The sequence below is a fragment of the Pomacea canaliculata genome, linkage group LG8 (genome assembly GCF_003073045.1).
Source record: "Pomacea canaliculata isolate SZHN2017 linkage group LG8, ASM307304v1, whole genome shotgun sequence".
In the NCBI taxonomy this organism is placed as follows: Eukaryota; Metazoa; Mollusca; class Gastropoda; order Architaenioglossa; family Ampullariidae; genus Pomacea; species Pomacea canaliculata.
The window spans coordinates 18,568,999-18,596,555 of record NC_037597.1 but is presented as its reverse complement, the minus strand read 5'-3'; the positions used below and the strand labels follow the sequence as shown (position 1 = coordinate 18,596,555).

The 27,557-nt window shown below is 38.7% G+C and overlaps 2 protein-coding genes across 2 annotated transcripts in view; both read left to right on the top strand.

Moving 5' to 3' along the window:
- LOC112570992 (zinc finger FYVE domain-containing protein 26-like) overlaps window positions 1-24,035 on the top strand; it is a 26,351-nt gene extending 2,316 nt beyond the window's left edge. Inside the window, 37 exon segments of the mRNA XM_025249764.1 lie at window positions 776-865; window positions 1,283-1,930; window positions 2,756-3,012; window positions 3,295-3,470; window positions 3,790-4,840; window positions 5,201-5,475; window positions 5,840-6,033; window positions 6,239-6,370; window positions 6,372-7,321; window positions 7,649-7,758; window positions 8,189-8,288; window positions 9,982-10,097; window positions 10,491-10,628; window positions 10,756-10,985; window positions 11,202-11,335; window positions 11,547-11,632; window positions 12,173-12,273; window positions 12,422-12,514; window positions 12,689-12,860; window positions 13,130-13,428; window positions 13,678-14,457; window positions 15,433-15,687; window positions 15,803-15,871; window positions 16,599-16,781; window positions 16,952-17,047; window positions 17,436-17,613; window positions 18,061-18,195; window positions 18,616-18,812; window positions 19,322-19,452; window positions 19,757-19,994; window positions 20,341-20,501; window positions 21,075-21,251; window positions 21,547-21,712; window positions 22,033-22,128; window positions 22,546-22,602; window positions 22,989-23,136; window positions 23,874-24,035. Of these exon segments, the coding sequence (XP_025105549.1) occupies window positions 776-865; window positions 1,283-1,930; window positions 2,756-3,012; window positions 3,295-3,470; window positions 3,790-4,840; window positions 5,201-5,475; window positions 5,840-6,033; window positions 6,239-6,370; window positions 6,372-7,321; window positions 7,649-7,758; window positions 8,189-8,288; window positions 9,982-10,097; window positions 10,491-10,628; window positions 10,756-10,985; window positions 11,202-11,335; window positions 11,547-11,632; window positions 12,173-12,273; window positions 12,422-12,514; window positions 12,689-12,860; window positions 13,130-13,428; window positions 13,678-14,457; window positions 15,433-15,687; window positions 15,803-15,871; window positions 16,599-16,781; window positions 16,952-17,047; window positions 17,436-17,613; window positions 18,061-18,195; window positions 18,616-18,812; window positions 19,322-19,452; window positions 19,757-19,994; window positions 20,341-20,501; window positions 21,075-21,251; window positions 21,547-21,712; window positions 22,033-22,128; window positions 22,546-22,602; window positions 22,989-23,136; window positions 23,874-23,899 (8,445 nt within the window). The 3' untranslated portion in view covers window positions 23,900-24,035.
- LOC112570407 (zinc finger FYVE domain-containing protein 26-like) lies at window positions 23,919-27,542 on the top strand. The gene is made up of 7 exons (XM_025248823.1): window positions 23,919-24,071; window positions 24,476-24,717; window positions 24,991-25,168; window positions 25,611-25,676; window positions 26,245-26,427; window positions 26,823-26,876; window positions 27,351-27,542. The coding sequence occupies exons 1-7, from the start codon at window positions 23,919-23,921 to the stop codon at window positions 27,540-27,542; spliced, it is 1,068 nt and encodes a 355-aa protein (XP_025104608.1).
- The last annotated feature ends 15 nt before the right edge of the window (window positions 27,543-27,557 follow it).

Below are 27,557 nucleotides of genomic sequence, written 5' to 3'. Positions count from 1 at the left end.
AAGAACCGAAGCAATGAAACCCATAGGAAATAATGGAATCTGGATTAATTCGTTCCAAGCCCCAGAAAATGCCTATTTACTGGCCTAATTTGTATATAATATGTAGAAAAACATGAGTCTCAACAAGTCTTTGGACCCATGTCTAAGGGTTAAATTCAGTGTACAGTACAGTAATTTGCAATACAGTACAGTACACACAAAGCGTGACTCTCTCCACAAAAACGTGACTCTCTCTCTCTGCACTCACACTGATGACGCAAGCAAGGCGCGCTGGGCCGAATGAACGCCATTCGGATCAACTCGGCTCATCTCGGACGTTCGGATGTTCGAGTTCCAAATATTTGTTCGGATTCCAAGACAAAATTTTCTCAAATTTCTTGGTCGAATACCGATTTGGTCGAAAGTCAAGGCGTTCGAGAACCGAGGTATCACTGTACTTTTCTTTTTCTTTTAAAATTTTCTTTCCATAATTTTTCTTGGTTTTTTTCATTACTTTTTAATCTTTGTATGATGATAAAAAAAAAATGGATTTGCAACAGATTCTTATTTTTATTGTTTATAGAAGTATAATGAGTGCCTTTCTTTATCACCACAGAATGTTTTCATTTGACAATATAAAGTGAAGCATTCTTTACTGTAAAATGAGTAAAAATGAACTGCAGCACTTTTTCTCAAATGGTACTAGACAAGCAGAAAAGGAAGGAAGACACCACACAGCATTAACAAATGTATTTGGTTTCAAGATGGTGTGGGGTTTTTTTCCATAAACTTTCAGAAAGCAGAAATTGATGTTTTGAGGGAAGAGGTGGAGTTTAGGCTGCTACTGACACTAGAGTGTACAGATGCCACCCCAGACATACATCGTGTAAGTTACTTTACTCACTTTTTTCTTTTGCTCAGTGTCATATATTTTTCCATTTTTCAAGTCTAAAACTGAAAGACTAATTAATTTTTATGCATTACTGTTGTGGTCTATCAAAATAGCTTTATCAACTTTTTACTTATTCAATACAGGTGTATCAATGCAATCGAGCTATAGAATAGCTCATTCAGTATGGGTGTATTGACACAATTGAACTATAGAGCTATGAGATGTTCGCATTCGCAGGTGCAAGCTGTAAGGAAAGAGTTAAAGGACAAAAGTTATAAAATACACGTATGTGTTATAGTTAATAATGGCTTAACTTTTGTTTTTGCTTTTATTTTGTTAAATGTGAATGTTTATTTTTTAACAGAGTATACTTTTGGGTTTTGATTGTATTTTTCCTTTCATTGTTCACAGGAGCTTTATCAGTTTTACCAGACATCTCATGGAAGTAAACAGCTGCACTTCAGACTGTCAGCCTATGAAAACAATGAAGCTGTTCCAAGCAATTTATCAAATTATATCAAGCAGCTTCTCACTAAAAGACCCATCACAGGCCATCACCTTATTTGTGCTCTTGTTCACAGAAAACGAATCACAGATATCCATGTTTGTGAGGTTTTGCAAGGGTTATATGTGCAGTGCATCGATTCCCTTCTGGATAGGTTGGGATCGGCAGAGGAAGAGGATGTCATTTGCAGGCAGGTGCTTCATCTGTTATCTTTCTATAATCCTGATGCATTCTGGAACTATCTCCAGATGCGGCAGATGTTTGCTCGCCTTATTTCTCTCTCTAAAATGGAATCCAGTGGCCTTAGCATGCAGAAGATTTGGGAAGCATTGATGGGGAGAAGTCATGGATATCTAGTTGATGAGATGACTAAACTTGTGCAAGAGATTTCCCTGTCAACAGGAAACAAGAGGGTAGATCTCCAGATAGACTTCCCATGTGAAGAGCAGAGGTGGGCAGTTCATCTTCTGGTCGGGTCTGACAGAGACTTGTGTTGGCAGCAGTTTTTTGCAGCTTCTCTCAAGTGGGACAAGCACTTCTTAGGACTGGTTTTGGTAAGTTCCCAAGAATGGTTTCCCTTAGGCCATAGTTATAAAGTAAGAGTAAATGGTTGTAAGTGGAAACATGGGCAAACTAAGGGCAAGCACCTTGTCTCAAATTCCAAAGTTACAAAATGGTATCCAATTTCAAGGATGCTGCTTTACCTCAGGTGCCATAGTTATAAAGCAGTGACTAAGATGCCCTAGAGTACAGTAACATAAAGCAGTACCTGTAGAATTTGGACACTGCTTTATATCTGCCGAAAGAGGGCAACTGCCTTTGATTTTTTTTTTTCCCCTGAGGCATTGATTTATCATCTGTTCATGAGTGGAGGCCTGGTGAATAGAAATTCACTAGCTTTCTGTTATACATGCTGTCAATTCATAACTAATAACTGAAAGAGAAATATGTTTACCCATTTATGGTAGCAAAATCAACTACATAAATTGGGAACATCAAAAATCAGGGCATTAACATGACATCTGGCCAAAAGCTTTCCATGATGAAAGTATCAATCAAATGCAAAATCTTCAGGTAAACACTTTCAAGGTAAGCAGAGAAAACAAATTGATTGGTGAATATGAAAGAATAGACGGGCCACCCAATGAGAGACCTGTTAAACATAAAATAAGATTAGTACCAATGGCCAGCCCTCACCACTGCTGCATCTCATAGTTTCCCCCCAATGACAGGTATCAGCAGACTAGCCCCACAGTTTGGCTAGCTTGCTCCATAATTGGCTGGTGTCAGTTAAAAGAGTGATGATGATGAAGCAAAAATTATTGTTGCTGTTTGTTGTGAAAATGTCAGTGAATAATTAAATTTACTTTTTTATACAGGAGACGTGCATTAGCCTGGTTTTAGCTGAGCAGCTTGAAATGTTGAGAGGTCTTCTGGAGCCAAAGGAACTGCAGCCACTACGCCCAATAGTTTTGTTATCTTGCTGGACCTATTGCCGATCATCAGACAGTGCTCGTAGACTTCTGGACACCTTGTGGGCAGACCCATCCTCGTGTCGACACCCCACTCTTGCAGCAGGCTGCAACAAATTGGCCTATCAACTTGGTCTGATCAAGTGGTGCTTAGAGAGAGCAAGGTGTGTTGTGTGTTTTTTTTTAAGGAATATACTTTTATAGTTTCAGATGGTGTGAAATTGAAAGTAAAATGTACCCATTTTTCAATATCATCTCATAATCTTCATGTTCAGCAGATCTGTTTGTAAAATTCTTTTTCTATATTTGTAGTAGTTGCTATAATTTATGGGACAGTTGTATGTTTCTAAAAACATTTGCACTTTTCATTTCATTCCCATTTGTGAATCTAAAATATAATTATCAGAAAAACTTGGAATGAGCAATGGATGCTAGTTTCTTTTCAGACCTCTGCTGGAAAACAATGATTCAGTATCCTCACAAGTAATCAACAATGACCAAGGTACAAGCCTGATGCATGGTCTTGAGAGACACTCTGTCCTCCATGTATTGCACAGCTGCACACGCCTTGCATCACTTGATCCACATGAAGTTCTTCATCTTCTGCAAAATGTGGCAAAAGGTAATCTTTATGGTTCAGAGTTTCTTGCTAATCCTAATCCACAGAGTAAATGTGGTTTTATAAATAATTATCAGAACTGTAAAAAAAAATAAATAATTAATAGGATTTTGTTTTATCATCATCAATATTGATTTTTGTGGCATCTTGGGAATCATAATTTAGAAAACATTTGAATAGCTGTTTGTGAAAATGACCAAACATATTTATTTCCAATCCAGTTGTTTTTAAATAGTGCATCTAGGTGAAGATTTAATTTTTTGTGTTTTGCTTTTTAATACCTAATAGTTAAAGCAACCTTGATCTTTTGCCTTCAATTTAGATGGTCAGAAGGCCAAGCCAAAGAGCGTGCATTTCGAGGATAGTAAACAAGAAGCCAGGGGACCAGTCAGTGCTGAGCAAGAACATGACATCTGCATCTATCATAGCTATTGTGCTGTCAAGAGTGTCATGGATGCCATTGTCTTCTGCTATGAGAATGCCAACATTGAGCTTATGAACCCTATCAGCATACATAGGACACTGAGACCACGACAGCTTGTCAGGGCTTTTTCTTTAGAAACCATCAGCTCCAGTGAAGGTGATGAATCCAGTGCAGGGGGAGAAAACTCAGGTGGTAAGCATTCAGATGAAAGGAAGATCCAGGCTGGTGTTGCAGCATCTTATGTTAGTTTCCAAGAACTGTACAAGCGAAAAGTCTGGCAGCGTGTCCAGCAGGCCAGAGAGCATCTGAGGCATGTTTATCCACTCACTTACCGAGTGGAGGTCATGGAGAACATTTTTTCACTTTTATTCTGTCGCCACACTGACATCGTAGATGGAGTGTTAACAGAAGGAGACAGTGAGGAAGAAAATGAAGGTGAAGAAAGCAAAGCAGGTAGCATTGACAACTTGAGCTCATCTTTTATATCTGAAGATGATCCAGATTGTTTCGAGAAGTTCAGCGACAACTTATCTGCACCAGGATCTTTAGTCTCTTCCCCATGGCAGACAGATTCTGCTGTGAGTTCTGTTTCTCAGGAAGAACAAAATCAAGGATCTAGCAGCTTGAGTGTACCATTTAAACCGAAGTCTCTGAGGTTTATGCAAGATGGTTCCTTTGAACTAAAAAGCCAGAACTCCTTGGATACTGTATTATCACAGTCAAAACACTCATCGCACACTGACCATGCCTGTGGTTTTCTGGCAAATGAGTATGTGACCAGAGACATTCTTGCTATGTTAAAAGATGCCCTGATGGACCTAAATGCTGTCAAGTTCAAACTTCAAGGACAATCAAAGGATGGTGACAGGATGCTGGAGCATGGAAAACAGAGCAGAACTAGAAAGCCTGGAGGTTTGAGTGAGTCAACCATACCAGAGAAGGGAAGCAAGTAAGGACAAAAAAAATGATTATATAGTTGAAACAGCATAGTAACATGATTCTTCCTTTACAAAGAGAAATAAATGATAATGATTCCATAAATTTGCACATTTGTTCATATGATGTATTTTTAATTTTACAGTCAAATAATATTAGATGGGGCTCAGAACCTAATAAGAATGTCTCTCAGACTTTCTTTGGGGTGCTTTTTGTACATTAGTACACAGATTTTTCACCGACCAGTTTTATCTTCAATTTTATCAGTTTTATCTTTCAGAATGACGAACTAATGATAAGTTTGTTATATTTTGGTGTCATTAAAAGTAATATTATATTTTGTTTGTCCCCCAATGTCATTAAAACATTTAAGTGGTGGGAGGCTCACTGAAGAGACAAACTTTGATCCCTCTGTGGAGAAAGTCTTGACACAGACTGTCCGCTGCAGCATACCAGCAGAGAAATTACAGAAACATGTTGCGCAGTTGACACAGCATGTGCATGAAGCCCAGTGGCGCTTCCAGCTTGTAGCACATGAACAATTACCTAAGCAGCCAGGAAGTGTTCTTGAAAAGCTGGTGATTGTCAATGATGATGACAGTCAGGTATTAAGCCTCTTAGATGACTGGATGACCTCAAAAGGAGCAGGTGGGTTTTATTATCAGGTATCTGTTCTATCAAACAGCTAATTCGGTTCATTTATATTCATTTCAGCTAACAGTCAACCAGCTAATTTGATGTTCAGGTTCTAAGAGATTTTACAAAATCCTGTTTGTGTGTCTGGAGCAAAAGTCATGTCGCAGAGTTCTGGAGCTGTTAGACTTTGTTAAGAAGGTACAGAGGACAGCCAGACAAGAAGGAATAACAGTAGTCAAGTCTTGATAAAACAAAGTAACAGATGAAGATGTGGACAATTCAAATGGAAAGATGGTGATGTCTTGTGGTGATATTGCATAACACAATGTACATGCTATAACTTTGAGGCTTGATGTTTGTGTCTTTGTGGTTTCAGATGAATACAAAGAGTCAAGGACAAAAGCCCGTGAAAAGTGCTCGTTCAGTAAACTTAAAACAGTGCCCACCTTATCACGCAGTTTCCAGGCTGCACAACAGTCCATTGTGAATAAGATGCTGGCAACACCCGAGAGTCTTCTGGTCATGAGCTTGATGAGATCTAACCTGGCACAGGCAGCACAAGTGGTTAAGGTAGAGCAATGAAGGAACTTTTCATGCACTCAACCTATTCTATTGATCATTCACATTCATGTCATTAAGAGTCAGGTCCATCAGTTTTGATGAGTTCTTATTTAGCTATGACAGTGAAGATAGATTAGTGTTGAAACAGTCACATATTTTATAAGTTCAGGTGCTCTAACCACATGTTAATAATCTTATAAATGTGTGTGTCCAGCTCATGAAACTGAATGAGAAGATGAGAGAACCAGCAGAGGTGGCATTTTCTGAGATATTCAGCATGACAGCCAATGCAATTAGTACTCTGAGTTTTTCTAGTGAAGAAAACAGGGTACCAGGTGGCTTGAAGAAATTTCTCAATGAAGGCTTTGAGAAATGCTGCTGCAGCAGGAGTGGCCTCAGCCTCATTGTCTGACTTGGTAGAAGATCTACTTGCTCATCCCAACATCCCCTCTCTGCCCAGACCACATAATGCGTCCTCAGACAATGCTTTGCTCAAGTATTTTAACATAGATTTTACTTTGGCAATACTTGTAGACTTGGCCTGTACATCATGCAGTAACTGGGACCTTTGCAACAACATGTTTGAAATTATCAAAGCCAAGAGGAAGCAAAGCCCCGAATTTATTGCAAGAAGTGACAGTAGCAGGCCTGAGGATGTTTCTAACCTTTTAGTCAGTCCCCTTGAAAAGAGGAAAAAGAGTGTATCTGGTTTGAGCGGACTGAAAGGAGTGAATGCCTTCTTTCGACAGCTGGATGGCTTGCTGCAGCTGGGCTTTGATGATATAGAAAAATGGCCAGGATCAGAGTTTGCTTCTGCTTCATCTGTCGCCCCTGGTTCCCCAAGAGGATCTTTGTTGGCTGTTAGTCCTTTTACGTTTATGAATCCACCTGCATCCACACAGCCATTTCTCTCTCGTCAAAGTCTGCTGTGGCACCTGCGAAGTGCGGCACCACCGCTAACGGCTTTGGCTTTAAGGCAGTTTGAGGGAACTGTGGTGGAGATTCGGCAGGCTTTCGAGCAGGCCAACCAGGCTTTGGCGGCCTCATCGTATCTCAACAGACAGGAGAGCATCAACATTGATGAGCACCATTTCTCAGCAACGCCCAGAACCCCAGCATCACACTCTCCAGCGCAGAGCAGTCAGTCGTCATCACAGGGTAGTGCTGCTTCTGCCCGCTCAAAGGAGTCTACAACAGGAAGGTTAGATGCTCCAATACTACATGTGAGGATAAAGCAGCTTATTGGTGTCATGGAAAAAGTAATTCCATCGGGAGGATTCTACCGTTTGCTAATGAGGTGAGTTTACAAACATTAAGAGCCTTATTTTCAGTGCCAAAAAAAGAGTAATGTCATTCATTACAAATATTGAAAACAGTAGAACCATAAAATGGTTTTCTTATTGTCTTCTAAAATCTTTATCAGAAAGTCTTTTCAACATGAAATCTTTGAATTTGTTTCACATACTTGCATCTTTAGACTGATATTGTGGTAATGATATTTGCAAAGCACTTTGAGCTTATCCATAGGGCAGGATAAGGCACTATACAACTGAACTTTTATTATTTGATTATTATTAACAGAAAATTCCAACAATCTCTTGTTTTGTTTGTTTTGTATGTGCAGGCATGTCAATAAACGAGAAAGGTCACAGTTGAGAAATTACCTTTTGAGCATGTATGAACATGTCAAGGAGTTGGCATACACAGTCGCTGAATGTGAATGCAAATCCACAGGTAAGATATTGATGATGGATGCTTTGCAGTATTTAGAAGAAACATATTCAGAATAAAAATCTGTTTATGATGGAGGAATTGAAGAAAATCATATCATTGTTTAATTTACTTCTGTTTAATCTTGTTCCACTCAATGTAAATTTAATATTTAAGCATCATAGGATGTTTAATAAAGTGCTGTTGTCAACACTTTTATTTATTTTGTAAAGGTTACGTTTACTAAAATACTAAGGTATATGTGTAGTACATTTTAGAATGAGTAAAATCTACAAGTCTACAAGTTTATTATTAGTAAAACATCAGATGCCACACACCTTTTTTTTTTTTATTAGCCAAAAGTGTATGGAGAAGCATTTTTTTAAGAAACTTATCCTGCTTTCTTTAAAATTGAAAAAAAATTGCATAATCTCTTTTTTATTGGGCTGTTCAGAATCTCTTGTTCTTCCCAAGAACTACTTTAATATTCTCCAAGAAGGCCCAGTGGATATTTTAGGCAGACTGATGTTTGAAAAAAGAATGCCTCCTGGAAAGTGAGTACTATAAACAGTTTCATCTGAAGGACTTAAGTTCTATATAAAATTTATTTGACACAGTTATTATTATTTATTAAATGATGAAAGCATCACTGAAATTTATTTTCTTAATGTATAATTTAAAATAATATACCATATTTATGATGAGTATGTTGACAAATGATGCATAAGGAAAGACCTTGTAAGGACGAGAAAAGGAGAACTGGAGGTAATACTAGATAACTAAAATCTGTTTCCCAGAGATTACAGCTCTGATTAATGTTTGGTTTATTTTGAGAGGTACGATCGGCACACATACCCAAAACCTCAGCCAGTCAGGGTGCTCTCCACCCTTAGATATCATATACTTTCATACTCAGCCCAGTTCTGTTCATTCTTTATACAAAACCACTTTCATCTTGCATCCAGTCTCACAAGGTTTCTCATCAATCATGTGCTGATACTGCTCCATTTTACTGGCTGTTTCACTCTGCTACACCATAGAAGCCTGTATCAGCAATGCGAAGGACTGGATAGTAATAAACAAACTTAAATGCAATAATGATTTAACAGAAGCCCTTCTATGCTCAAAAAGAATAATAAACCTTCACTCCTTTGTTTGAAAAATTACATCAAGGTGGGTGAAACCAACATCACCTATGTGTCATCTGTCAGGAATCTGGGATTCATTGACACTTCTGACATGACCCTTGATAAACAAGTGACAGCTGTCTGTCAGTCTGTCTGTTATGAGCTATGTAAGATCAACGCATCTGTCACATTCTGTCTATGTATGATACCAAGACTCTTGTCTGTGCATTTGTACTTTCTTGTGCATTGTTTTAATTACTGCAAATCCTTGCCTTGCCAGCTGCTCTGCATACCTTCTTTACAAACTCCACATCTGTTACCTAGAGGTAGTAAACAGGAGCATGTCACTGCACTGGCTACCCATTCAGTACAAACTGTCCATGCTATGTTTTAATTTCTTTGTCGGTTCCTGTGTTGACTATTTTTTCTGAACTTCTCTTCCCTCACAACCCAGCTAGGCAACTCTGCTCCTGCTCTGATGACTGTCTCCTTACTATTCCTGTCATCAGAACAACAATATATGTTTACAGGATTTTTAGTTGCTGTGCAGTGAAATAATGGAAATCTATCCCTTTCCATATCTGCCATCTACCAAATATTGAATCCTTTAAATGTGCACTGAAAACACATACTGTTGTTTATCCTTCTGTTGTTCGTATGTTGTTTGCTTGTTCTTCTGCCCCTTGTATGTTGCCCTTATCTCATTCATGTTCCTAAGCGGTGAGCTTTATATAAATTTTGCATTTTTTATTGTATTGTGTGATTATTACATTTGAAAAAATTTCAAGATGAGCATAATAAGAAAGAGGTGGTTAGCTTGCCAGAAAAGCAAGCAGCCTTCAAATTATAGAAGCACCTTTGAAAATCATCTCCCATTTCTGCAACCAACAAGCCAATTAGAGGTTGCAGGTGAAATTATAGTAGTTCCTTAATTACTTTAGTTTGATAAAAGTCTCAAAGAATATTTTCATTGCACTATCACATTTGTTTTCAGAACTTATTTTATCAATTGAATGTGTGTTTTTACTTTGTTCATGATGTGTCCTTAGTTCTGTTTGCAGGATACAAATTCACAATTGTTCTTCTTGGTTAGCATATGCTTTATGGTTTCTCATTTTAGGCTCGAACGAGTGGCAAGCAAGCTGAGTCTCAACCTCACACATATCATTGTACAGAGTTGTTGCCCACGCATTCCCAGCAAACATCTGCCTATAACACCTGTGAGCAACAGACTAGGTAGGTTTATATCTCAGAATATTGAAAAAAACATTTCCTGCTTAACTCTTGACACTCCAGAGTTTCTGAATAAACATATTTTTTGAACTTTTAATATTTAACTAAATTGTATAGAGTTATTAGCTCAGCATAACTCCTTCCTTTTGCTACAGGATGGTAAAATGGTTAAGTATCATTGCTGAAGGCATTGTGTGGCCTACACACACAAAAAGACAGAATATTCTAAATAATGTCATTCTAGTTTTATATGCTTACTGTCATTTTCCACATCAGGTGTATTGGTCAAACTTCTCAGAAAGCGACCATACTGGCTGATAGAATATATTTTGATTGACATCACTCCCGATTTTGCTTATAGAAAATCACATTTTCTTTGGCATTGCTTACATACAGGAGTGAATGTTGAAGGGCCAAGGTGTATCTACAACAGCAGTGATGAAGATCTTGGAGCAGAAATCACAATTCTTGCAAAGTCAGATCCAGAATTATTAGTCAGAGAGGCACTTAACATGCTCTTAAACACCTTGCGAGGTAAGTTTTCTTCTTCATCTCCATGCAGAGTAAATTATCCTCTTGAGTTGAAGGAGGGAGAAATCCCCACATGAATATGAAGCTTACGCATTTTTTACATCTTGCTCCTTTTTGCTTTTGTCTTTAGACGTTGCTTTAAAATGCAATGGTCAAGGAATCTTCGATGAAACAGGTGGCAAGGAACTTCTGACTAGTGAAGTGTTTGGGAAGGTGATGGTCAGGATTAAGGCACTGCAACAAGCAGACTTATCGCAGCTCACCTCGTGGGAGACACGTCTGTGTTTCTTTACTAACTTACTCAATCTTATGACACTACATTTCCATCTGGAGACGCTGAGGGACTGCTTCTTCATTAAGGTTTTACATTATTCATTTTACTGTGTGTAAAACCCTTATTCTCAAAAACTCCAGTCTAAGGTGGCTGTCATGGGATAACATTTTGTTTGGGGTAATGAAGTATATGTTTTATAATTTTGAATGAAAGGAAAACTAGTTTGTCTTAACATGTTAACAGGATACTTTCTGAAAATCAAAGAATTTATTTGACGCAAAGCAAATTGTCTCTTTTTTCAGGAAGTTCAGGCAGATTCCAAAAAAGACAAACTTCTACCAAGAAAACTCCATGGTATACAGGGAGAACATTTAATGGATATGGTCACTTTGCTTGGGGCTTTCTGCTACAAAGTTGGGCAGCTGGAAATACTGAGGTTTGTTTTGGTCAAAATAATGTGAGGACTTTTCATGATAAGGGCTACAAGAAGTACTCTTTGTTAGTCTGTCCATTCACCATGTTGAGAAATTATATGGGAAAGAAAGGAATAAGAGGATGATGGTTACATTTGTTTAGCAAGTAAATTATTCTTGAGAGGGTTGAAAGAATGGCCGGATTTGAAAGAATTCACTGTTTGTTACTTTCAGCCTGTTTGACCTTAAGTACTTGATGCTTACCCAAGGTCAGCGATTGTCCCACACATGGAAGTCTCTAAGCACCAGTAAAAGTCACAGTGAGTTTTTATATATTCATATATTGTTATATTGTTATATAAATTGTGTTTGTGAGAAGCTTTTGGGAAAAAACCCGAACAATAAGAGTGGGGGCGACTACAGATGACATTGACAAGTGTTGATAGTGGCTATGAGAGTGTCAAAAGTGATGATAATGGTGGAGAGAGAGTGTGTGTGCATGAGAGAGAGCAAGTGAGTGTGAAAAAGAGACTATAAGAGATTGTGTGTGAGCGAGGGAGGGAGATTAGTTACTACTGAACAGAAGGTGGCTGGTATGAAGCCTGATCCAACCTAAGGCTGGATTGCTTCCCCCAGCAACCTATCAGCTCTGCATAAATAGGTTCTAGATTTATGAGGGAAGATAGAGATGGCAGGAGGAAAGAGTTGGGTGTTACCTTCTACTTGCTTCACTCTAGATACAGTGGACCTCTATTACTGCCCCCACAGCCTAGAGGGACCCTTTGTCTTTTTTTACAATAATTTTAAAACATTTATGAAAATTTTGGAACTTGTACACTTGTGACTCCTACTGTTACTAGAACCATCACAAGAGGACCCAATGGCAAAGTATATGCCACCCAGTGAACCTCGTCTCCTGTTTGTTGTCTCGGATGGATGTCTGTCATCACCACCAATAACTGTAAGTAAATTCGCTGCCAGTCACATTTTGAAATGGTATATGCTTTGAGCCTTGATGGTATTGAATTTATATTTTAATAACCTAAGTTCTGATTCACATTTCATAAAAAATTCTAAAAATTTTTATGGCAAAGGCTTTTTTACCTCAGGTTTTAGAACCAAAGCGTCTTTCCTCTCAGCTGGAAGAGGCCACACGGGCTTACTTGATGCAGACTGTCAGCGTAGACCTAGAATCTCACAAGGTAAAACAATGTAACATTAACAGTGAAAAACATGATAACTGTTGTTATTTTTACCTAGATGAACAATTGTTTGGGCAAAATAAAGCTGTTTGTGAGGTTGGTGAAAGAGGAAGATTTAAAAAGACCTGTTCTAACTGATTGAAGTTGAAGTGCTTAATGTTTATTTCTCCTCAGGTAACACTACCATTCCTGCTCACCTCACTTCACTTGGATCCACCTGTGGACAGCCAGCAAATGACAATCAGACCATATGATAATCTTCTAAACTTTGTTGTCATTCATGCAGAACCTCCATTGGCAGAAAAACTGGTGAAGTTGATGGGCATCAGCAGTGAAGATACTAAAGGTACAACTTTTCTGTAGGGGTACAAATGATTTGTTCTGATCGTCTGCAGCATGTATTGTATAGAGAGTACCCTGCCTGTGCTGAAAATCATACCTGTGAAGGGGTTGCCCCTGACTTTGATTTTCTTTCAGCCCAGTATTAGATTGATTTTAAATTTACTCTCCAGATGTATTGTGAGAATATTCATTCACCTCACCGTCATTTCACAATGTGCGGTACTCATTTGTAACAGATTTTATTGTTTATTTTTGGAAATGTTTTCTTTTCAGACAAAGTTAACAAGGATGCTGCCCAGTATGAAATATGTTTGACTCCCTTCCAGTCACATTTTGCCTACATCTTTGTCATGGAACACCTTTCAAAAGACACACCACTGACAAACAGCATCACTGGATGTGAGCAGCAGCTTTTCCTGCACTTTCCTGGAGCTCCCAGCCTCAACTTGTTGAGGACACCAGTGCTATCTGCCAATTCTGGCCAGACACTTTTGACAACACAGTTTATAACAGAGAGTTCTGGCAGTCAGGGTGGCCGACCATCATCATTAGCAGAGCCAGCCTCTTATCAGGTATGTAAAAAAATAAAACCTTTTCTCCACCAAAAGATATTAAATGTATATTTTGTCCCAAGAGTATGTTTGTTCACATGTATGTGTGTGGTTTTAGTAATTTACAAGCATAAATGTATATTTTTTCTTCCATTTTTGTAATATTTTGGGCAGAATTTAATGTACATGCGATTAGAAAAAAATTTGTTGAAATTTTCCTTCAATTGAAAACGAGTGATTGACTTTTCTTAACCTTTGATTCTGTCACAGTTGACTCCAGTTACACTGGACTATGTGCGAGAAACTTCTACATTAGTGGCCACTTTGGTAACGCTGCTGTGTTCTGACCAGCTGGATGACACAGATGCTCAGTTCTCAACAGATCACATTCATGGCATCTTTCCCCGTAATCGCACTTCTTCTGACATCTCAGTGGTAGACATCCGCAGTTACCGTTATCAGCGTTTAGTGGACGACTTCCCAATCTTGCTAAGACACCTTCTGGCATATATCATTCCTTTAGCAGGAGCTGACAACCCAGAGATCTCCCAGAGTAGCGAGCCCATTTTGAAGTTTGTGACCAATGTCATTGATGATGATGTGAAGCTATGCCTCTTCAGTCCTCATGACTCCTTACAATTTCTGAGCATGCTGCAGAAGATGACCACACGGCTCAGTCGACAGCGCCGCTGGCAGTCGCTCATTCTTGTCATTCGGAGCATTCCAGAAGTTGTCATGGCCAAGTACTCGCACCTGCAGCTTCTTCATGACTTTGTGCTGAGCTGCTGGGCAAGAGAAGTTATTGTCAAACACAAGGCGCAGCATCCACCTTTCTTGCCCACTTCCACAGGACAGGAAATCAAAGTGCTGCACCAGCTACGAAGGTTCTACTGTTCTGACACCCAAGCCCGTGTGGCGCTAGCTGTGTGCGAAGGACTCCCTGTGGAATATGGCCTGGACTTGCTGGACTTGATCCTCTCACAAAATGTACATTCTGGTCTGCGGTCAGCTGTGGAGACCAAGCGGCACTACCTCCAAGTTTACAGCCAGGTATGTTGTTTACTGTCTTATTCTGCATACTGCATGCTTGTGATGTCACTTTATTGGCAGATTAATATGCGATTTTCATCATACTCTCTAAAACTTCTGAATTTATAGAGGCTAAGTCTTCTGTTGTGATTTGTTGTTTGCTTGGTAGTGTTTAACACCATGCCAGCAGCTAAGGCTATATCACGGCTTCTGCTGTAAAAGCATTGCCATCTTTGATTGAATCAGAAATTAGTAAAACTCCATTTAACTTCTTATAAAACCTGCTACACATAGCCATTAAAGATTTAGAAGAAAGGGAGACAGGCTGTTAGTTTTTAGTGCACTCACTTTTGGGTGTAAAGCCTGTAAAATGATCTGAAGATGTTCTACTTTTCTTAAAAAAAGTAAAATCAATAATTTTATTATAATAATAATGATGAGGATCAATACATAATGGGATATAAATATAATATTTTAGTAGATAGTCTTCCTTAACCAGTAAAAATGACAGATGAAGATGATATGGAAATCAGTGTAAAGATAATCCAGATACTGAGTACAAATATCACAGAAGATATTTCTCACTCCACAGATGCAGCTTTCGAATTGAATAAAAAAATAGAAGTCTAAATTTTCCGCCTCTAGATTTTATCTCCACACCAGGATATAATCTTTTTTTGTTGGTCCAATGCTATGTAGGAAATATTTTTTTGAACACACCTTATTTCTTTTCCATGCACAAAAATATATTTCTTCATGTAGGATTCAAGTATTAAAAGTTGATTTTTTTGCATATTTTAAACTTTAGTGATGATTTTTTTTCATCAGCTATTTTACATAATTTTATTTATTATGACTTTTTCAAATTTATAGAACTTCATGCATGCCAGGGAGCACCATCAACGTCAAGGTAACGTACTAAAGAGAAAATGAAGATGCTACTTTCCTTTTGTACACTTTAAAATGCCTCAGCGCACTGGTTTTCATTTGCTGCAGATAACTGGCAGCATCAAGAGGCATCAGATTAAATTGGCAATGCAGGCCTCAGATGCAGTCATCATTAGAAAGAGTGCACCTTCTTCTTCCAAAGAGACCCAAGAGATCCTCAGCAAATATTCTGATTGGCGCCATGTTTCCAGTATGTCACAGGAAGATCCTCAGGAAGTCATGTCCATTTTGATTCAAGTAGGAGACTTCGGCATTACAAGAGACTGGGCAAAACTACATCACCTTCCTTGGGATTTGGTGCTGGTATGATGTGCTTACATTTTTTTCTTCTTTTTTACAAGGATTGTATATTAATTAGAGTTTAGAGTTGTTGACTCAGAGGAATCAATACTGTATACTGTCGTCTTTTATCTTACAGGAGATTGAAGTGGGCTACATCCTGTCCTTGCTGAATACTGGTGCTTCTGAGCTTCTAACTGTTTACCAGGTAATTCACTCAGCCAAGCAGGTTGTGAACATGCTTCTTTCTTCATATGTCTTATCACATAATTTGTTTTGACAGCATGTATGTTTTAGAGTTGGCTCATGTTCCTGCTTTATTCCTCTATTTTAAATTTTTGTGGTGTCAATTTTTTTTATTTGGATAACTTTATATTACCTGGCGATGATCCATGCAAAGTAGACATTGATGTTAGTATGTAAAATGTCCTATTCCTGTTCTGCAAAATACCTAAAATCAGTGATTTATAAGGGTATTCTAAGGATAACATTCAACTTGTTCATTGACATCATGTTTCATTTGCTGCACTTATTTAATGTCATTGTGTTTCAAGCTCATCAGTTTGATGAAAGATAATGATCTTATCCAACTAGTAGGAATAGTTTAAAATAAATTTTGATTGTATTTATTCTGAAATTAATTTTTAACCTGGAAGAACTATGGTTTCCAAAGAGTGTATAGTCTGTGCCTATCGTGGGGATCATAGTGAAAATAAGATAAGACTCTCTCTGTCCCTAAACTTCGATCTGTTGTGGTGGAGGGGGAAGGAACATAATGAGATGCAGCAGGGATGACGGTGCACCAGTAGGCCTTTCCTATGACACAAGCTGATAAATAAGGCATCTTAAAGAGTGTATGAAAAACCAATGCTAGAGAAAGAGAAAGTTATCACACATTTCCTACATCTTTTAAGAATTCTGTTGAATTCTGTCAGACATTGGAGGATGTACGGAGCAGTGCACCTGACAAGTGCTATCAAGTGTGCAAGGCATTGCTGGAGCGAATGCAGAATCATCAGAGAATAAAATTTCTCACAGGCTACATGCTTCGTCATTTAGCAGCATTAATGCCTCCTGCAGAGCTTGAAGACCTACGTCTATTACAAATTGGCGCCAAGGTACATGTTTTGGTGGAAGCTTTAAAGAAATTAAAGGCTATTGTTATTTTATTTTTTATTGTATGCTTTCCTGTTGTTTTTCTTTAGAGACATTTGCTTAATAATTTTAGAAACATTTCCTCGGAAATTCCTGGATGGTCCTTGAATTATTTTATAATTTGTGCATGCAGGCCTTGCTGTGCATACCTGAAGTAATGAGAGGGGAATACAGTCATCTTAGTACTTGCCCTCATCTCATTTTGGAGCAGCTACTTATGAACATGAAGGTAAGCACATGCACTGTTTGCTGTTTCACCTTGACCATGGTCTAGGACAGTTGGCCTAAGCATAAAGCAAGCATATGTTGATAGCTATGTTGATATCCTATTTTGCACGTGCTTGTCAGTAAGTCTAAGAGGTCATCTATATCTGTTTGTTAGGAGAAAGTATTGGAATTATTTTTATGCATGATGACCTAAACAAATTTGAATCAAGCACCTCATCTAAAGCAAAGAAAACTTAATTAATGGTTAAAAGGTGTACTTAAGTTGAAGCTTAGATTTCTTAAGATTAGTATTTTGAACTGATGATGGCATCTATTCTGAAAAAAGAAATTGAAGTTCACCTTGAAAGCTTCATTTAACACATTTTAAGAAGGAAATATTTTGTTTTAAGGGTGAACTGGCAGGTCGTGTGTTCAAAGAGATCCAGGATGACTTCAAAGAAATAAGTGACAGGAAGTTGCGGGTTGCCCAAGATCAGTTTGACACCTTACTAGAAAACTACGCTCGTCGTTCTTTGGAGGTTACTGTTGTACAATCCATCCCAGACATCGGTCGCAGCAGTACTTATGGTCAGGCTTCTCACTTTTTGCATCTCAGATCTGAGTAATGGATGTTTGTTTTATATATGCTTGTTACCATATTGCAAGAAAGGATGATAAAATGTCTAGCTTTTTAATTAAAAGTTAAACCTCCATGGATACATAACAAGCAGTCACTTACACCTTGATTTATTACTTAAAAGGAGATAGAGAATTTTATAAGAGAATACCTTCCATAGAAAACATGTACCCTCTGAGTATAATTGCCACTGGGCAGTTAAAGTTGATCATTGTCATTGTTGCTGAGGGGACAATTTTCCAGGATTCTACCCAGGTAAGCTTCAGGCTATGACTGTAGTCCATAATTCAGCATGCTAACCATATGACTACAGAACATCCAAGTTCATGTATTATGCAATGTTATTTACTGAAGGTAGAAAATGAATGGGCATTATGTGCTGCCTCTTTGTTTTGTAGAGTTAGGTCGACCTGAAAGTTCAGGGTCAGGGTCTAGTGGCAGCAAAGGTGATAATGTGGAGAGCATCACAAGCCCTACTCAGCAGCGCCTGTTTGCAGACACTGTCAAAGCACGCACAAGCAACATGCAGATAAGTGAGTCCTCTTATTGTTGTGCCACTGCTGGGCAAGTTGAGGGTAAAAAACAAAAGATACAGAATGTATGTAATAAAGTGGGAAGAGGCATGTACAGGTACTAATGTTGGATTAGATATTTTCCAGAGTGGATGGGTATATGTTTTGTGTGCAGTCATATGCATGTTTCATGTACATGTTTTTGTCTAATAGAAGGAAGAGAAACTGGGGAAGAGTGGCACGAGAGAGAGTGCATGTGCATGTGTTGTGTGCATGTGTGTGTGAGTGTTTGTAAGTTGTAAGGTGTGGTTCCTGGCTTTGGCTGGGGTATAGCTTTTATCATTATTCCTCATCATTATTGTTTTAATTATGTATCTTCATCATTATTATGTGCACTGACATACTCATAGTTGCTAGTCTTTATATTTTTTCTCGCTGCAGTGACTCCAAAACAAAGCAGTACGCCTCCTGGTCTGACGCGCCGTATCAGTTTTATAGCCTCACCCACTGTCCCTCTTGCCTCTGCCCAAGGATCCGGAAAGTTTATCATGCCAGCAGTTCCCCCTCCAGAAGAGCAGTGGGTGCCAGACAACACTGCTTCACTGTGTATGGTGTGCAAACTGGAGAGATTCAGCATGGTAGGCTATTGGTATCTCTGTAATACCTGAGTGTGTGTGGTTTTTTTTTGGTCTAAAGTAATATGGTCTGTCCTGTTATACAGAAAAACTAATGATGCTAAAAAAAAAATGTTTTCTTAGGGTCTTGAATGCTTTATCTAATTATTTATGGCATAATTAAAGTTAATTATAAAGAAAATTAAACATCATCTGGAGAATGTACTACAACCCCATTAAATGTAGGTGTTTTGTGGATCACACTGCAAACATATTAGTTCATTGTGGCTATATAGGTATGATGAGCCAACCATGGCAGTCTGGTAAACCCATGAATATAAGTTTCTCTCATACCTATCACACTCTTGTTCTTCCCTTTTTCTTTTCTTCTTTGTCTTGAAGTATCATTTGTTGATTTTTGTGTACACATTTATCTGTATGTTGTTTACCCTTCTTATATATCTGTTAGTTCTGTGTCATTGTACTGTGTTTGTTGTGAGGCTCAGCATGTTTAGACATTATTAAAATTTCAGTTCAATCGGCGGCATCACTGTAGGCGATGTGGGAGAGTGGTGTGTGCTGCATGCTCAACCAAGCGAAGTCCAGTTCGAGGAGTATCTGCTCGTACTTGTGATGAATGTTTTGAACAGATGTTTGGTCCCAGGTAGGATACCTTTCTTGCATCACTGACTTTTGCAAAGATTTGCACATTTGTGTGTGTGTGCGCACACAAGTATGCTTGATTCATTTATTAGTGTATAGACTATTACTAGATGGGAAATGTAACAGGGAAAAGTTGTGTTCCAAAGCTTATGCTTTATACACCATTATTGCAATTGGAAAAATAGTTTTTCGAGTCACTTTTGCCAATGGTGCTTGATCCTCCCTGGTGTGCTTACACTACATTAAAAGTATACATCTTATAAGACCTTCCAGTCACTTGTAACACTGAGAAAGTCATCTTGCAGAGAGTCACGTGCAAAAGATGAGCAAGAGGTGTACAGCCAGCGCATGAAGGAAAGTCTGTCAGGTGTGAGCCCAAATCTGGCATCAGTGACCTTCAGCACATCACCACGCCGTATATCCCTCAGTGTCACTGATGTGCGGAGCCTGTCCTCTGCCATACACCACGATGTTCATGAGTGGAAGTTAAAGACAGATGAAGGTTTTAATAGTTATGTCAGGGATGAGTTCTTCTATGAACAGGTGATTGCTAATATTTTTCTGTCTCTAGGCATATTCCTTTCTTGTTCCATTCATACATGCACAAGACGCGTAAAGGAGAAATAAGAGAGAGAGAAGAGAAGTAGCAATATTTTATTCTATTACATTCTAGTACTTGGCAAACTTGTAGTGATTTCAGCAACACATTAAATATTATCACTTTTCCATGTGGCCAGGACTAGCTAGCTAGTTGTACAAGATGTATAAGCAGTGGGTGGAGTTAACAGGAAAATCACTTGTCTGTCCAGAAGATTTTAGTGTTGATATCAGAAATCATAGACTATGTTTACATTGTGTACAAATGAATTCCTGGAACTGTGATGTGCAGGCTCCTAGCGTATCATTGTGCATGTCCATCTTGAACCATCACAGCGATCCAGATGCATGTGGTCAGCTAATACTGACTCTTTGTGACGACCTTTCTAGTATCCTCCAACCTGTAGCTCCAGGTATTCCCAACCTGGAGGTTGACTATAGCCTTATAATCAGGTCAGTTATTTCATGTTGGATTCACACTGGTTCAAAACTGTGTTATTTATATCATAAAGAAAATGCCTGAAAATAAAAATTTAACTTAAAAAAATAATCACACCATATAAATATTGATTTATTTTAATGCATATTTATAATGTGCTTATAGTTGTATATACAGTTATTCCTCTTGTATCTTTTTCTCCCTAATCATTTGATTGAGGAGAGTTTTGTTTGCTTGGTGACTGGTGCAGTTAACTGTGGTGCAGAGTGTTGCCCAGTTTACACCTGTTTGAGCTTCAGGCCTATGGCTGACAAACTTTCTCCTGCTCACCAAGCAGGTCTGATTTATCATGGAAGGGAAAGGTGGTGGAAATAGAAGCTTGGTCTCCACTGTTGGCATGCTATGCTTTAGACACAGTGGACCACTTACGTTTACTGCCTCTGTGGCATGAGGCTATGGAACTGTTTACCTTTTCTTTGTTACTATTTTAAATTTGACTAATTATTATTATGCTGTGATGGAACAAATGATGTCACATTGATTATTTTTTTAGATCTGCCCATAGTTTGTAATGTCTTCTTCAACAGCATCATACGAGATCTGCTGTTCCGTGCCAAGGTCATCTTCCTAAAAAGTGGGAGCCCAGGTATGCTTGCCCAGTGTGATGCTTACCTCACAAGGATGGACCTCCTAAAATTGCTGCTGCAGGCAAACTATTCAGATTTGCCAACTCTACGGGAGCTTACAAAAATGGACACTGCTAGGTGAGCATGTATCTTCATTCTTTTGATGTCTCTTCAGCACTAAATTCAGTCGGTATGGGACAGCACCATGTCATTCTTGTCATCATGGTCATCCTACCACTACAGTGCTTGTCATTGTTGTCATAATCATCTTGTCATCAATTGCTTTTGTTAGAAGCATCTTCTTACTTATCTAGACAGTTTATTGGTAAGTCTGGACAGACAATTCTGCTAAGATCTTTCTCGTTATTATCAGCTGATGAGCTTTGAGCAGCTGTAAGACTGATGACTGTTTTCTTTTGTGTTTGAAACCCAGGCGACTATGTGACAAGCTGGTTCTTGATGAGCGTTTGCCTTTGGCATTGGAAGTGTGCACAAAGTGTGGTGTGGATGCTACAGGGGTGTGGCTTGCATGGGGTCGGGCCTGCCTGACCAGCGGTGATTATACAGGTGCACGTGACAAATTTTCACACTGCCTGAAGGTAATGTACGCCAGATCTTGATTACAGTAGACAGAAGGAAATGTGTACCAAAATAGAAGAAAATCGATTCAGTGGCTTTTAACATCTTGAGTCCTTTTTACAAGGTACCAAAATGTGAGGAAAATTTATTTAGTGGACCTGAGCACCTTAATATTTTTTCACATGTACCAAAATGTGATGATGATTTATTGGGCTTTAGCACCTTCAGTACTTTTATGAGTATCAAAAAGGGACAAAATATATTTAATAGTTTTTACTTGTATCAAAATATGATGAAAATTGATTTAGTGGGCCTGAAGCAACTTTAGTACTTTTTACAGGTACCAAAAGACAAAAACCAGATTGGATCTTCATCTCGTCAGCTGATGGATGTCATTGAACAGCTGGAGTCTCTTCCGCCTACAGGCGTCACAGAGGTGAAAAATAAACAAGGATAGACTGTAGGCCTTTCAAGTTTGTCGCAAATGTTCACCTCCTTCCACGATGTCAAGTTATCATCATACTTTATTTAAGAGTTTAAATGGCTTCACATTTGTACGAAGATGAAAGCAAAAAATATTTTAACTTAATGTTGTTTCTTTCAATAATATATATATCTCTGCAAATACATTAAGATGAGATTACATTAGATTCATGACTATATGCATTTGTGAACTTTTCCTTAAGATCACCTGTTGGTTATCTCTATGGATACTGTTACAATCACTATTAATGTGTTTGCGTTTTATATGGATGCTGGGGATTCTCCAAGTCTGTGAACAGTCTTCTTTTAAAAACAGCTTGGCAGTCACAGTGGAGAAGAAAATTTATGCTTACTCTTGACTTTTCCTTAGATTCAAATGCTGCTTGATGCAACCAGCCTTGCCTCTCTGACCAGCTTGCCAGTTCCAGTGAGTAGATGGAATCAGATTGATTCAGATATGCACCATTCTTTTATGACTACATCTGATTGCTGCAGGAATAAATGAATATCTAAACGGCTAAAATCTTTATTTGGAAAGGATAAATTTGTATAGCTCTGTTGCTGTGTACATTTTTGATTTTGCATGTCAGATGCTCTATAAAATAAAACTAGAAAGTTAAAAGCTGTCATTTCATTAGTCCTGGTTTGTTTTGTTGTTTTTTGTTCATTCATTATGATTAAGAGTTTGTTCATGCTGAGTATACATAAAAAAATTAATCTTTTGACGTTTACATTTAAATATTTATCTTACCTATTATTCTATGTATTAGTTTTGAGATGCTTGATAGTGTTGTGTTCCTATCTGGTTGGCAGGGGCAGCAAGAGGAGACAACCTTGGAAAGTCTTGTGTACAAAGAGTGCATGTATTATTTGCGTACATATGGCACATACAGTGATCACTTGAAATTTCTGCTTCACAATGGCTACTGGAACAAGGCTCTTGAAGTTCTTTGTAGAACAGGTAATAAAGGGTTGTTTCCAGCTAATTAGCAGCTGTCCCTGTTGGATATTGTTTGCTCAACCCTTCAGGATGGGAGAACAACCTTGTGCATTCGCCCACTTGAACAAACACCCTCATGCACACATGTCCATATACATAAACATGCATATCTGCATGCATACATATGCACAAATAGCCATCACATCTATACATATACATGCACACACATCCACAAGTATGCACACATGTATGCACAACACCCATGGTGATGACTGGGCATTGCCAACTAACTTAACCAATGCCATTGGTCAAGGCCAGGGTGTGTGAATGAGTGGGACACGATAAACAGGGAGTGGGGGGACAGTAGGTGAGGAGGAGGATGAGCAGGTTCTAGAAAGTTTGATAGGTAAGCAAATAAGTTAGAGGTTTCATGGACTCTTCTTCAGATTTGTTCAGGCAAGTTCAGCCTTATAATCGGTCAAGTCACCGAATGCTTCTAACCTGATTTTAAGGATTACTGTGGGCTTAAAGAGGAGCCTTACCCTGACATTGTTTTATTAAACTATCCTCCACCATTTGAAGAAATATTATAATAATAAATCACCATAGAAAAAGTTCTCTCTCCTCTCTGGACATGTGAGTTGCACAACTGCCCACCCCCGCATAACCATTTAAGGAGCTCATTGTGTTGGTTACACATATAAGGAAACTTTTTGACGAAGACCTCTCTCGATGTTGTGCTGCATATTTGTTATCAGAAATGCTCCTCAGAAGTCTTCGTTGAGGCACTGCTCCTTCCATCCATGCAAGCAGGGGAGATAACACGATTGCTGGAGCAGCTCTTGACGCAGGACTCCTCGTTAGAGCAGTGGATGCCACATCTGGCTGCATCCTGTCGTTATCTTCTGAAGAACAAGCGTTTCCATGTCTTATACAACGTACAGCTTTTCATGAAGGTAAATACAAACATGAAATTTATGCTTCATTAGCTACATGTCCAAGACATCTTAAAGATAGTTATGGAACAGTGCCTGCCACATGTCAAGACATCTTAAAGACAATTATGAGCACCATCTGCTACTCTCTATCCCACATTCCCTCTCCTGTCTTCCTCTCCTTCATAGTGAGAAATCATGTTTAGGTGGAAGCGATTCCCTTTCAAACTCAACAACATCAAAAAGCACTGCTATGTCTTGTGTATCAGATGTTTTTTCTTATACAGCATTTGGAGGAGTGCTTACTTATTCCTGTGCACATGCATTCAGTCTAAAATCTTAATGTGAATATGCACACACCTTCCCTTCATGTAAACTGGATTATCATTAGTTTTTAATCACCAGTAAATGGTGTATGTTCATAGGATTATGTGCGAGCTGCAATGAACTGCTACAATTACTTCTACCAGCAAGGCACTCAGAGTTACCTAGACTTGGCCGCTCGACTGCAGTTTCTCTTCATTGCTCAGGAGCACATTCAGGCATATCTTGATCCCCAGAAATGGGGTGCAATCCGACACCCTTTGTTTTCCAGTAAGACAGAAGAAAGAACATCTACTGCTCAAAAGTCATTCCAGCTGTGTCTGTCCAGAGATGAAGCAGCAAGGTAAGCAGTTAAAGTGTTTGTTTCTATGTTTTGCTGTTTTTCAACATTTCTTAAACCAGCACACAGTGATTTGTGTAAAATTGTTCTCCTGCAGGTTAGCTTCACCACACACATGAAGCTAATGCTACTGAAATCAAGAGTACTTGTGTGGCTTAATGTGCAGCATGTACACAGTCCTGTGAATTAAATGCGTTTCCTGTGTGTGTATACAGAGATATAGTAGTTACCACCTGACCGAGAGTCGTGCAAATTGTGCACACCTGTTTTTGGCAGATATCTGCGCACCATTGCCCTGCAGATTGAGGTGACACAATACCTGGAGCAATGTCTGACCAGCAACCTTGGGAAGGCCGCTGCCGTGGCCACCCAGCACGTTGCCAGAGCTTGTTCTCCTGGGGCAGTGCCTACATTGTTTGGGAGCACAGACCAGCGTAAAGATGTAGTGCAAATGGTAAGATGAGTTGTGTTTCTTGGGTGTCATTAACAGGTCAGCAATTTGTTTACAGTGATCAGTATGTTGATGTGCAAATGAGTGTTGCTGCATAGTGGTAAGCTAGCTGCCTTTACAAATGCATGGATGTGATTAAGAAGCATACATTGACATTTTAATCATTTAATAATGGTTTTACCACAGTGGGATCTCTTTGCTTTCACTATAACGACAAAAACGAATTTGCAAAGGTTTAGAGGTGTTCTTCGAGGTGGGCATTCATCATGGGAATGGATCACTCTTATGTGAACAGATGGCTGAAAATACCTCTCGCATCTGTAGCTAGCTATGATTGTAGGTAGTGATGTGTGCATCATTCCTGTACCTGTTGTAACAACCTTGGAGCTGTGATAGACTAGAGAAAGGACATCATGTTTCATGGTGTAGTGTGTTTTGCTTTCAGATTCTGCTGAGTGGTGGTTCAAAGTGCTTGCCTGCATCTTTTGAGCTGGCTTGGCGAATCATTACAGTAAGTTAGAAATTTCAATGTTGATTACAAAAGTATCTGAAAAATAAATATTAGGTATTGATTTATGAAAAGTGCCTGCAGTGGACAGTAAGAGTGCATTTTATGTTAGAGCCACTGAGGTGACATTAGAATGCCAGCATTGCTTGTTCTAAGACCCTTCACCCCACCACCCCCATGTTTTATTGTTTGTGATGGCTTAAGTTTTAGTCGCTTGTAACTTGAACTAAGTCACAGGTCTTTAGTAACAAATTATTTGAAAGTGCACCACTTCAGTTTTGCAGAGCTCAAGAAAATGTATTTCCTTCCCTCCACAGAGCAATGTTTAATAAATACTTATTAATTGAAAGAATTAAATGAGTGGTTTATAACTGATTGTATGAATATTCACGATCAGCATTCATGACTTGTATGACAGTCCTGTGAACAATGAGCAATATTCAGTTGAAGTAAATATCATTCGCCCATCAGACAAAAAGTCAGATTATCTCAGTAGCTCCATGCAGTGAGACATTAGCAGGGTAGTTGCAATCAGTGTGAGGAAAGCATCTTTATTTCTGTATTTTCACAGGAACACAAACTGATGCCAGTGGGCATCTTGAAGAAGGTTGTCTCGGAGCTGGTGAAACAGCTTCAGTTGGCAGACATGATGGAGGTGCTGAAGATGACAGGTCAACAGAAGCTGTTAGATGATGATGAATGGGATGAGCTGGTTAGCACAGCATTGCTGGAGATAACAGAGAAAAAGCTGGAGGTAGACACAAGACATTTTAGCTGGATCCATGCATATAAAAATAAAAGGTTTCTTGAATAGTGCTTCACCCCATTAAAGGCAGACTCAAAGCACTTTACAAAAAGTAAAGCAGATACTAAAGCAAAGTGTTTATTGCCTGATTTGGTAGTGTATCTATTCTTTTTGAGAAGAAAGTGAATGCCATCAGAATAGTTGTATGGAATATCCAGTAAGTCAATAAAGTTCTGCTTCAAAAAGTAGTCGAAAGTTATTATGATGTTTGTATATTTGATGCAGTGGCCTGATTTTCTTAGAAATATTGTTCCATCTTTGTGATTATCATTAGAGCATCACACAAACAGTCAATGTTAAATTAAGATGCAGGCGCATATTCAAGAGGGGTTTTTTTTTTGCAGGTCAAAGATGAAGCTGAAACCCTCATCAAATTGATCAAGAAAGAACATAATAGGGTATGTTCATATAAATGCTTGTTTATAGACCCACTCTTATCTGCATATGCACACATTCATACATGATCTCTGTATGTACACATAATTTTCAAAGTGCCTTGTGATTTTGGCTGAAGATTTGTAACTAGATGGACAAAGCAGTTTAAAACATTGTATTTTGTTGGTGATCCATCCTAGACACCAACCTCTTTTGTTCAGCTTAAGAGTTATTTAGGATGGGAATTTCATGTTAACTATGAGTAGTACTTGGACTTCATGCTGCATCTCGGATCAAATTGGTTACCTTGGGTGATGTTTGGGTTAACTATTTTTGCATAAAATTCTGAGCCTGAGTAATGTTCAGCAAGAGCCATTTTTTCAAAAGATTTGAATAAAGATGGCTAATAGAGAAACCTAGACAATTATTCTTGAAGGTACAGTTCCCTTTGGTGACAAGTCTCGTCAAATAAGAGCACATGCTTTTTTCACCTGCAGATCAATGCCTTCATATTGAGTGGAAGACTGCGATCAGCATATCTGACAGCTGCAAAAACCAACCGCACACAGGACATCATTCGTATCATGACAGCGGCAGAGCGTATGGGGCAGGCTGCAGTACGCAATATTTGCAAAAAGTGGCTGGATCAGCAGAAAAGTCTTGAAGCAGATGGTGGTGCCAAGGACTAAGTCCTGTCAAGACCA

Bases quoted from the DNA above. Each gene is read 5' to 3' on its own strand.
- LOC112570407 (XM_025248823.1), top strand. From the start codon at position 23,919: ATGCAAGCAGGGGAGATAACACGATTGCTGGAGCAGCTCTTGACGCAG. The intron at 24,072-24,475 runs GTAAATACAAAC...GTATGTTCATAG, and splicing joins ACGTACAGCTTTTCATGAAG to GATTATGTGCGAGCTGCAAT. The intron at 25,169-25,610 runs GTAAGATGAGTT...TTTTGCTTTCAG, and splicing joins GTAAAGATGTAGTGCAAATG to ATTCTGCTGAGTGGTGGTTC.